Genomic DNA, 12,060 nt, shown 5'->3' with positions numbered 1-12,060 from the left:
AAAGACAAAAAAAAAAAAATCGACAACTTATCAAAAATAAAAAATTGTACTCAAACCTTTAAAAAATAAAATAACAACTATACAGTAATCGTGTTTTCAAAATTCATAAGCTTAACATTCCTCTCCTATAAATAGCACAAGAGGAAGGTGAAAATCTAGCGGAGTTCTATATCAGCCAAAAGTAAGTCCCAAGAATTCTCTCTCTGTTCATATGCATGTGACAATGTTCTCATCACTTCTTCTTTGCCTAACTTTTCCAGTGTTTTTGCTCTTCTTCTTCTTCTTCAAAACTTTGAAAAATCCACCACTTCCACCTGGTCCTAAAGGTCTTCCCATTGTGGGAAATATTCTTCAACTAGATAGTTCTTCTCTTCATATGCAGCTAAGGGAACTTTCAAAGAAATATGGTCCTTTATTTTCCCTTAAATTAGGTTTAAAGCAAGCAATAGTTGTTTCCTCACCAAAACTAGCCACAGTGGTAATGAAAGACCATGACCGAGAATGTTGTGGACGACCAAGATTACTTGGCCAACAGAAACTCTCTTATAATGGGTTAGACTTAGCATTTTGCCCATATACTGAGTATTGGAGAGAAATCAGAAAACTTTGTGTTGTCCATGTCCTTAGCTCCAAACGAGTCTCATGTTTTTCCTCGTTAAGACATTTTGAGGTGAAGCAGATGATAAAGAAAATATCCATGCATGCCTCAAATTCAGAAGTTACCAATCTGAGTGAAGTGATAGTGTCTCTTACCAGCACTATTATCTGCAGAATTGCTTTGGGGAGAAGGTGATAGTAATTCAAGGTTGTGAAAGGGATAGTTGAAGGGATAGAGAAAATGTGTAGATAGTAGAGTGTGAAAGTATTAGTTGGGGAAGTGTATTTGTGGTTGAGAGTAGTTGTATTGGATGTTGTGTTAGTTGTTCTTGATGTTCCAAAATGGTAGGATACATGGGTATTTATAGTCCCATAGATTATTCTAGAAACTCCTAGCTAGAACTAATGCAAATACTTCTAGATTTTTCTACATAGTTGAATGTTCTTGATTTTTCTTTCTATCCTAGGCTTTTCTCCAATACTCTAGAAGTTTCTTTACATTTCAATAACTCTATCTTATATTTTTTTAGATTCTTCTAGAATTTGCATTATACTTTAATACTCCTCCTTGATGCAAATTCGGTAACTCCAAGCATAGCGCGTAGTAGTTCAAATCTTGGTCTTGGTAAGGCCTTTGTGAAGATATCTGCAATTTGATCTTCTGTCGGGCAGTACTCAAGTCGTATCTTCATATTTGTTTTCGCTTCTCTGATGAAGTGGTATTTAATTGCTATGTGTTTTGTTCTACTGTGATGTATTGGGTTCTTCGTCATTGCGATAGCTGATTTATTATCACAGTTGATTGTAGTAGGTCCACTTTGTTTCTCTCCCATATCTTTGAATATCTTTCGAAGCCATATAGCTTGACTTGTTGCTTCAGCAGCAGCCACATATTCTGCTTCAGCTGTTGATTGTGCAACAATTGCTTGCTTCTTTGATGCCCAAGAGAATATTCCCGATCCAAGCGAGAAAGCATAGCCTGAGGTGCTCTTCATGTCATCTTTTGATCCTGCCCAATCACTATCGGTGTAGCCAATGATCCTTGAGTTAGTCATGGTTTTGTACCATATTCCAAACTCCTTTGTGCCTTGTAGATATCTTAAAATTCTTTTCCCTACTCCATAATGAATCTGACTTGGCTTTTGCATGAATCTTGATAGAAGACTTGTGGCATACATAATGTCTGGTCTTGTGGCTGTGAGATATAAGAGACTTCCAATCAAACTTCTATAGCGTGATGCATCTGTTTCTTGTGCTCCATCATCTTTTTGTAGTTTCTCATTTACCACCAATGGAGTAGCGACAGGTTTACAATCATACATCTTGAACTTCTTCAATAGGGCTTCAATATATTTCTTTTGAGAGATAAATATGCCGTCTTCTTGTTGTTTCACCTCTATACCGAGGAAATAGTTCATCAACCCAAGGTCGGTCATCTCAAATGTCTTCATCATGTCTTCTTTAAATTCTTTCATCATCTCCAAATTGTTTCCTGGCTCTGATACCACTGATAGTAATTCAAGGTTGTGAAAGGGATAGTTGAAGGGATAGAGAAAATGTGTAGATAGTAGAGTGTGAAAGTATTAGTTGGGGAAGTGTATTTGTGGTTGAGAGTAGTTGTATTGGATGTTGTGTTAGTTGTTCTTGATGTTCCAAAATGGTAGGATACATGGGTATTTATAGTCCCATAGATTATTCTAGAAACTCCTAGCTAGAACTAATGCAAATACTTCTAGATTTTTCTACATAGTTGAATGTTCTTGATTTTTCTTTCTATCCTAGGCTTTTCTCCAATACTCTAGAAGTTTCTTTACATTTCAATAACTCTATCTTATATTTTTTTAGATTCTTCTAGAATTTGCATTATACTTTAATAGAAGGTATGAAGAGGAAGGAACGGAAAGGAACAAGTTCTATAGGTTGCGGAGTGAGTGTGAAACCATGATGAGTTCCTTCTTTGTTTCAGATTATATTCCTTTCATGGGTTGGGTTGATACACTCAGGGGAATTCATGCACGTCTTGAACGGACTTTCAAAGAAATGGATAACTTCTACCAAGAAGTCATTGATGAACACATTGCAGATTCTCATAAAAAGACTTCAGAGGAAGAGGACATCGTTGATGTCTTGCTTCAACAGAAGCAGCACCATTCGTTTTCCATAGATCTCACTAATGATAACATCAAAGCTGTGATCATGGTTTGAATTTCCATTCCTTTAGTTCCTTCTATTTGCTTAGTCTATTTAAGTTCCTGCAGAAAATATCCATCACTCTTGTTTGATTTTTCATTCATAAGATCGCTGAAATTCACTCAAATTGATCAATGCTTGAATTTGAATGAAAATGACTATAGTGCAAATCTGTGAGAATTTTATTTTCGTTCAATTATTAACTTCTGATTTGCTTTCACAGAACATGATTATAGGCTCAACAAGTACCACTACAGCCACAGCAGTTGGGGCAATGACTGAGCTAGTAAAAAATTCCAGAATCATGAAGAAAGTTCAAGAAGAAATAAGAAGTTTAAGTGGTGAGAAAGAAGTTTTAGATGAGGATGATGTTCAAAAGTTTCCCTATTTTAAAGCAGTGGTAAAAGAAACATTGAGATTGTATCCACCAGCACCATTGCTTGTACCAAGAGAAACAAAGGAAAAATTAGTGATAGATGGTTATGAAATTCCAGCGAAGACAATAATATATGTGAATGGTTGGGCTATTCAGAGAGACCCTGAGGCTTGGGAAGATGCAGAAGAGTTTATACCAGAGAGGTTTTTAAACAGCAGTGTAGATCTTCGAGGACAAGATTTTTGTTTCATACCATTCGGTGCTGGTCGTAGAATGTGCCCAGGTTTGCATATGGGTTTGGCTTCATTGGATGTTATTCTTAGTAACCTTCTTTATTCTTTTGACTGGGAATTGGTAGAAGGAACCGAAACAAACGACACAGGTTCTACAGTGTTGCCAGGACTTACACATGACAAGAAGAATCCTTTTCGTGTTTTAGCGAAGTGTCGTAATTAATGCCTTAGTGATAGTAAAAAAAAAAGTAATGATTAGTAAATAAAAAGGTAATTCAGTGTACTTTATCAAAATTTATGCTTTGCAATTTTTAATTTATGACTTAATTAGTAATTACTGTCTTTTTAATCGTTTTAGTTTCTATATCAGTCCAAATTTAATATATGATTTGGCCACGTAAATAGATTATAGTTACACGAAAAATGTAATCTAAGATGACGCGATGATACTTTTAAAAAGTCTATTAAAAAATATGTTATGGTTGAAATAAAACTGTATATACTATAATTTTATAGACTATGACCTAAAGTTATACATTTTCACTTTACATTCCGGTTATTCCAAGGAATCATAACATATAATATGATACGATTTTATTTCAACTATGGTTTCTTTGATGCTATTTCTTTGATACTATTTTTCATCACTTCAGTATATGCTACATTTTTTGTATACCAATATTTGTTATGGTTTCTTGGAGTAACCATAGTTTAAAGTTAGATAGTCTCATTTTAGGCTATAGTTACTCCAAGTCTATATGCTACGGTTTTATTTCAACCATAACATATACTTTTCTAAATAGGATTTTTTTTACTTGTTCGTGAAAGTAATTGTTGTCTCTTACCGTTGTAGGACTTATTCTTTTCCTCTACCTTCATGAAAAAGAGAAACTTTTTTTCCCTTGTTCTTCTTCGTTTCTGTTTGGAAGCACCCACATTTAGGTTTGTGCTATTTCATCTTGTTTTCTTCCTGTTTGTTTTTTGTCTCTTATATATTGACTTGTCTTTGTGCTCAACATTGTTGTAACCAATTATGAAAGAGGTAATTTTTTTCTTCCTTTGTATATTCTTTGTTTTGGTTTTGGATCATCCATGTTCTAGTTCGTGCAAGATCCCTCTCATGTTCTTCCTTCTCTATTTACTTTTAGCTTCTAACTGACTGACCTTTATGCTCAACATTGCAATGACCAACCACTGAAAGAGAGATCCTATTTTCGCTTCTCAGTCTTAAATGAATCATAGCCTATTAAAAGTTATAGAATACAATTATCAACCATAATGTTTGTTTTAGACTACGATTTGATATATTATGGTTCTTTAACCATAGCCTAACATCCAAAATAACCGTAGTACAAGGCCTTCACTCTAATAATGCTATATTGATTTTACTCAATTGAATTTTTATTTTCTCGAAAACACTCAATTTAGTTTCCTCTTCTTTTTTTTTAAAGACTTAATGTTGTCCCTTCTATTTGGCATTGACATCATTTGAAATGTGTCATGTGTCAAAATCTGGGTCACCTTCTACCTTAGAACTCTTCTCCTTTCCTTTTTCTCCTTTCACCTTCCTCCGCCTTTCTTCACCTCCCTCCACTTCCCACCACCCTCTCCTCCTCCTCCTCCACATTTATTTCCTTTTTTTTAATTATAAATTTTTTTATTATACTAAATACTTTTGGTAAATAGATATTTAATCTTTTAAAAAATTTACAAATTATAATTTATATTAATATTATTATTATTATTTTTAATGGTTAAATAAATATAATAACAATTATATTATTATTTTAAAAAAATTTGAAATAAAAAAAAAATTGTACCCCATTCCCGCATATACCATGTAAAAAGCTAATCGCTTATTCTTTGCCCACCAAGGTTTGAACCCGTGACCTTCCACTCATAAGGCCAAAGCACAACCATTATGCCAATTCACATTTGGTGATATACACAAATTAACATAAGTTTACAATACCAATCACATCATCATACATGTCTTTAAAATCAATAATAAAACAACAACACATAATTGGCATACATAGGACTTGAACCCAAGTCCTTTCACATAAACCAAGTACTTTCAACCACTTGAGCTAATACTTTTCCACATCACATTAAACAACTAATGCCATAAAGGCGCTTTCTACCCGCATTTATTAATTAATTAAATATTTAATTAATTAATTTTCACGGGTTTTACACCATACCCATCCCATCCCGTAGAAACAATTCATCCTCATCCCCATACCCAAATCCAACGGGTGTCAAACTTTTGTCTCATCCCCATCCCCACCGGGTAACAGGTATAATCTTGTACCCATACCCGTACCCGTTTTCTTACTATTTCAATATTAATTTTAATTATTTTTTATAAAATAATAAAAAAATATTGTAAAGGAAACATAATATTATCAAATATTCAATATTAGGAGGATGATTGTTTCTTCGATATCAAATACTTTGAAATAAATTATAATTGTTTACATTTTAGATTAGAATACCGAATAAAATTTCATGAGAACCAAAACATTTATTAAATTTGCAAACATTAATGAAATCTAGTTGATAAAATTTAAAAATATTTTTAAAAAATATAAAAGAAAAACAAATATTCAAACTAAATATATTTTAAATGTTTGTTTACTTCAATATTTTAAATTCTAATGAATCTCCTTTTAATATACTAATAAAAGTTATAATACAATCACCAGTACAATAAGGGCCTTTGGCCCCGGTTGTTTTTTATATTCTGCCCCGGTTTCAGAACCGAAGCATATTGGGGCGAGGCCAAAAGGGATGGCTTTTGGCCTCGGGTGTGGACCGAAGCCGTAAAACGTTTTTCTGCCTCGGGTCACGCTTGAACCGAGGCCTGTTCTGCGCAGTGCTGTAGCGCGTTCTTGGAGACCCTTTCCAGCAACTTTCGTCACTTTCTCTGCAGCAACCATCAGGAATAATACTATAGTTGACCTGAAACGCATGATTGAGAGCTTGTTCCAGAACTGCAGCTCCGTCATCACTATCATCATAACCATCCAGAGGAGCGGCAGCAGCTACATAGAAACTTCCCTTGCAATCCTTAAGCTGTGGGTATCTGTGGACCATCTCCTTTTTCGTGTATTCCTCCTCAAAATAATACACATCATCCACGCACGTAAAGTTGCGTTTTGAAGGGAAATTTGGGATTCTAGGACAATGTTCGAATATGATCTTCTAAGCCCACACCCACCTCGGCCTGACGCTCTCCTCCTGCCGCTACACTCGCGGAACCTTCATCTTCCCTCTGTCACAACCCTTCCCTCACACAAGAACAGATCCTGTGTATGCTATGTTTCAGTGGAGGTGCAGCGTGGAAGAGTTAGAGTTACAGGGAGAGAGAAGAGAGAAATGAAGTTTCAGAGAGAAATTGAGAGCGGCGGGGAAGAAGAATGGTTCGCGAAATTTGAACCCTAAATAAACCCTATGGCTTCGGTTGTTAGGGGAACCGAAGCCATAGACCCCCTTTTGGCACCGGGTCTCCTTGGACCGAGGCCAAACAGCTAACGTCCAGTCACTTTTTGGCTTCGGGTCTTACTGGACCGAGGCCTATACCACTATTTGGCACCGGTTTTGGGCGAACCGGGGCCTATACCCCTTTTTGGCTTCGGGTATTTGGAGAACCGAGGCCTAAAACTTGGCTCTAATTACAAAAATGCCACCGCGCCATTATATGCTTCGGTTCCTGGTCAACCGAGGCATATAAGGCGAGGTAAAATGAGAATTCTACACTAGTGAATACTTATCAAAATGACGCAAAGAACAAATAATAATAAAATTTTGACATAGATATTGTATCTTTCGAACTCCAATATATTAGATGGTGATAAAAAAATATTCTTGGCAATTACATTAAATTTTTATATTATAGTAAATAAAAGTTATTTACATAATTATAGTGAAAAAATTACAGTATGATTGATAATGAGTTAGAAAATAAAAAATAATTAGATAAAATATATCGAAATAGTATTATACATGATGAAAATAAACAACAAATAAAAATATTAAAAAATTAACAAATGTGTGTCTCATAAACATTTTGAGAAACTATTGAAAGAAATCGCACAAAGAAAAATAAATATTATTAAGAGTATGATAAGATGAAAAATACCTTAGAGATCTAAGGAAATTTTTCAAATATCAACATATATACTCAATGGTTGAGAAATAACGAAAATTGTTTTACCGAAATAAAAGAGTTCTTCAAATGAAACAAAAATGAATAATAATAAGTAAATAATATTTTTTTATATTACTTAGTAAATGAAAGATTTATGCTATTAAACACTTTAATTGAAAGTATTAAATATGATCATGTGAAAGAAAAATATATAATAAATAAAAGTATTAAAAAATAATAAAAATATTCAAATGTGCGACATAATTTTTTTTAATTGACATACATCATTTTAACATAATTACATAAAAGTTATGATAAGATGAAAAATATGTTGGAGATGTGAATGAGTTTCATGACAAACCAAATAATTAGAAGAAATAAAAGTAAAAATACACACACACACACACACACACACACACACACACATATATATATATATATATATATATATATATATATATATATATATATATATATATATATATATATAAAGGTTACTTAATTAATTACGAATATTTTAATAATTTAAATGGGGACGAAGATATGGCAGGGACAAGTATTATGGCGGGGATATGTACATCCCCATACCTATCCCCATACCCAATTGAAAAAGTCGGGGATTCTCCATACCCATACGCAGTCAATGTGGGGATTCCCCGTCAAAATGGGGACGAGTTTGGGCAATACTCACGGGGGCGGGTTTGTAACATCCCTGGCGCACCCCTCCTCGGGCCCCAGAGGCTGTCAGGTTACTACAGCCCGATGCACCCCAACCCCTCACCCTTCTCCGTCCATTCATACTGGGTGGGTTGTTGCCAGTGGGAATCGAACCCCCAACCTGACCTTTAACACCCCTGGCAAACCAGCAGATGCTACCAGTTGCGCTGCAACACAACTGGTAGCATCTGCTGGTGTGCCAGAGGTGTTAAAGGTCAGGTTGGGGGTTCGATTCCCACTGGCAACAACCCACCCAGTATGAATGGACGGAGAAGGGTGAGGGGTTGGGGTGCATTGGGCTGTAGTAACCTGACAGCCTCTGGGGCCCGAGGAGGGGTGCGCCAGGGATGTTACAGGGTTTATTTGCCATCTCTAGGTGCAAAGCTCACCTTAAAATCCGATTTTGTGGGGTTGAGTTAGGCTTAAAGTTCACTTCTTACCATGCACGAGTCATAGGATATTATAATTATTTTGTAAAATCAATTAACTACACTATACTACTATACTGCAATATCAATATTATTTATTATATTTAAAACTGAATTTACTACTCCATTACTTTAGGAATAACATTTACAACAATATAACTTAATTTTCATGAAAGCTATTATTCTATTTTTATGTTATTATTATTATTTTTATGTTATCAATTATAACTATAATTATTATTATTATTATCAACTATAACTATAACTATAATAATAATAATTATTAGTATTATTATTATTGCCTATAATTATTATTATCAACTATAATTATTATGATTATTATTACTATCAACTATAATATAAGTATTATTCTCATTATTATTAATTATAATTATTCTATTATTATATTACTATTATTATTAAGAACTATAATTATTGTAATATTATTATTATTATTGTTGTTGTTTTTATAATTATAGTTACTAAAATTAGTAAAATAATAAAACTGAAAAATATTGTTTTTATTATAAATAATTATTTAAATTTAAAATATAATAATTAAGAGGATAAAATTGAAAAACAAAAAAGGACATCAAATATATTTAAATTGAAATCAAAATAATGACATTAGCAGTGACACGTATCTGTCATGTGGCACTGACACGTATCTGTCATGTGGCACTGACAATGTCATGTGTTACACCAAGGACCTGACACATAATAAAAAAAATTTACAAAAAAAAAATTAAAATAAAATAAAAATTTAGAAAACACATTGACATGTGGCATGCCAAGCCCGTTAATAGTTTTTCCTGAACAGAATCTAATCGAAACATTTTTTAAAAAGTTGACACAAAATCGAATCTTTTCTAAATATGGAACCAGATTGACACACCCTCCTTAAAGTAGAAACTATTCCAGTAATTAAGCCAAAAGAGAATAGCATGTTTATACGTCCTTCTTCGTTACATATGGCATATCAATATTTAAGACATTTATTTGGGAACAATATTATTGCTTTGGTAAATTCTTGTGCTAAATTAAAGGTGATATAATTCTGGTGGTAATCTAGGCTTAGCAACTGCCATAAGTGGCTCTGCAAGATTTAAATCATCATTGGATTCAGCTAGGTTTATTTTTGAAACATTGGATGGCGCAGACCAAGTGAAGCCATGAAGCAACCTTGCAAATAACATCACGGTCATTGAGGTCCCAAGCGTAACTCCAGGACAACCACGCCTTCCTGTGCTAAACGATATGAATCTCAAATTTGGCTCTGTCAAAGCTACAGTAGAGCCATTATCACTCTTAAGGTGACGTTCTGGTTTAAACTTGAGGGGTTCATTCCATACTTTAGGGTTTCTTCCAAGTTCTCTTCTACTTAGTATTACATGGCTACCCTTTGGAATGAAGTAGTTTCCCACAGTTGTATCACTCATTGAAACATGGGGAGGATTAAAAGGTGCAAAGGGATGAAGGCGAAAAGCTTCTATTGCACAGGCCTTTACAAAGTTAAGCTTTGGTATATCTGACTCTTGAACCAACCTCTGTTTTCCCACCACACTGTCCAATTCTTCAATGGCTCGTTGGAGCAAATTTGGTTGGTTTATCATTTCAGCTAGTGCCCATTCGAAAGCATTTGATGGATTGTCCACTGTTGCAATCATTATTTCCTGCACGAAGATTGAATATAGATTTCCAATTATTAATCTATAATACGATTAATAAGAAGTATAGAGAAGTGAAATATGATAATGCAAAGGATTAGGGGTTTTCCAAAAATCATTGTGCATGAAAACACAGATAGAAGAAAATTTTACCACAATTTGTGCATTAATTTCTTCCAATGTCAATAATGGTTTATTGTCGGCATCTTTCAAGGAGATCAAAATGTCAAGCCAGTCTTGTTCATCAATATTTGGTGTATCATTCCATTGTTTAACTCTTTCTTGAACAATGGGATCATGATATTTCTTTATCACTTTCAAAGCTTCTTTCACCTTCTTCTGGTGTCCATCCAAGTCAAGTTTCCTCAAGCATGGGATATAATCAGAAATAGAAAAGGCATAGACATATCTAAGTAAAACAAAGATGGAATCAACATGTTCTTTCTCCTCAAAACTAGGCCCTCCATCCTTCCTACCTTTCCCAAAATACCTTGTATTGAAAACAATTTTCCTCGTAATATTGCCACAATAATGCCTTGCAACACTTCTGATGTCCACAAGGCCAGGAACACCATTGCTCACAATTTTGCTTTTGTTGTAGACATAAACCATAAGGTTGTCGGCTTCTTCAGTCCTTCTGTCATGAAGCCATAGGTGCTTTTGTGAGGAAAGCAAAGCAGTGGTTAAGATTTTCTTCATTTTCTTCCATTGGTCCCCAAATGGCACTAAAGCTGTGGTTACATACCCGCTACTAACGAGATCAGTGCAAGTGGTTAGTGATCTTGATGCAAAAGTTGCATCCTGTTCTCTCAAAAACTGTCTGGCAATGGTGGGACATGTGACAGGGATAACATAGGTATTTCCGAGGCGGATGCATGCAATCTCAGTGTTCATTTGTTTCATGAGATTGTGTATCCATCTATGAACAGGTTTGTTTGCAAGCATCTCAGGAAGGTTGCCCACCACAGGCCATGGTTTGGGACCTGGAGGAAGTTTTGGTTTTTGTTTCTTGGACCATTTCTGAACAAAGCTAGGTATTAGGGCTTTTAGGATAATGGTTAAGCATACAAAGAACCAAAGGCTTCGAAGTTTCGAAAACAAAAGCGAAGGGGCATGTTCCATGGCTTGGAAAAGGGTTTTTGTGGTGGTAAAGATAGTTGGGTACTTTTTCGATTAACACAATGTCTTGCTTTAGCCACGATTAGAGGAAGTGGGTATGATAGATATATCTTTGATGCCTCTTAGTATTTATTTACACAGTGTAAAAGCATTTATTTCTCCTTTTTCTAATCTTTTCTTTAAAACACGTTTTCTTTTCTAAACATGCTTGTTAGCATGTTTTTTTTTTCAGTAGACCTTAATGATTGTTACTTCTTTAGTTCTGGAATAAAAGTTAACAACATATCTTTTTGTAAATTTTAATATTTTAAATACTTTTAATTCATTCAATGATGTTTTTCTTAAAATATCTTAACATCATTTAATATCCTTTTTTTATTGCGTCATATGTTTTTATGTTTTAAGAAAAGTATTTTAGAAATAATATTAAGACGTTGGTAAATTTTAGTACAATTAAATAATTTTGATCCATAAAAAGTCAGTTTATTATTATTTAGGTATAATTCCTGATTTGGTACCCCAACTTTTTCATTAAGTTCAATTTGGTATCCGAACTTTTGGTTTGTTTAATTTAGTACCC

At 34.1% G+C, this 12,060-nt stretch overlaps 2 protein-coding genes across 2 annotated transcripts; one reads left to right on the top strand and one right to left on the bottom strand.

The window, feature by feature from the left end:
• The first annotated feature begins 158 nt into the window (after positions 1-158).
• LOC114167452 (5-OH-xanthotoxin synthase-like) lies at positions 159-3,724 on the top strand. Its single transcript, XM_085667915.1, has 3 exons — positions 159-789; positions 2,478-2,796; positions 3,011-3,724. The coding sequence occupies exons 1-3, from the start codon at positions 212-214 to the stop codon at positions 3,617-3,619; spliced, it is 1,506 nt and encodes a 501-aa protein (XP_085524041.1). The 5' UTR covers positions 159-211; the 3' UTR covers positions 3,620-3,724.
• A 5,865-nt stretch (positions 3,725-9,589) lies between these two features.
• LOC114165910 (isoleucine N-monooxygenase 2-like) lies at positions 9,590-11,558 on the bottom strand. Its single transcript, XM_028050538.2, has 2 exons — positions 10,515-11,558; positions 9,590-10,367 (listed from the first exon to the last, which is right to left on the bottom strand). The coding sequence occupies exons 1-2, from the start codon at positions 11,481-11,483 to the stop codon at positions 9,735-9,737; spliced, it is 1,602 nt and encodes a 533-aa protein (XP_027906339.2). The 5' UTR covers positions 11,484-11,558; the 3' UTR covers positions 9,590-9,734.
• Between the last annotated feature and the right edge of the window lie 502 nt (positions 11,559-12,060).

This window comes from Vigna unguiculata, chromosome 10, assembly GCF_037176805.1.
Source record: "Vigna unguiculata cultivar grain cowpea cultivar isolate G323 ecotype 2 chromosome 10, ASM3717680v1, whole genome shotgun sequence".
Classification (NCBI taxonomy): Eukaryota; Viridiplantae; Streptophyta; class Magnoliopsida; order Fabales; family Fabaceae; genus Vigna; species Vigna unguiculata.
Note: the sequence above shows the minus strand (reverse complement) of the source record. Positions and strands in the feature narration are given on the sequence as shown.

Bases quoted from the DNA above. Each gene is read 5' to 3' on its own strand.
- LOC114167452 (XM_085667915.1), top strand. From the start codon at position 212: ATGCATGTGACAATGTTCTCATCACTTCTTCTTTGCCTAACTTTTCCA. The intron at 790-2,477 runs GTGATAGTAATT...CTTTAATAGAAG, and splicing joins AGAATTGCTTTGGGGAGAAG to GTATGAAGAGGAAGGAACGG. The intron at 2,797-3,010 runs GTTTGAATTTCC...TTGCTTTCACAG, and splicing joins ACATCAAAGCTGTGATCATG to AACATGATTATAGGCTCAAC.
- LOC114165910 (XM_028050538.2), bottom strand. From the start codon at position 11,483: ATGGAACATGCCCCTTCGCTTTTGTTTTCGAAACTTCGAAGCCTTTGG. The intron at 10,368-10,514 runs GTAAAATTTTCT...ATCTTCGTGCAG, and splicing joins AAATTAATGCACAAATTGTG to GAAATAATGATTGCAACAGT.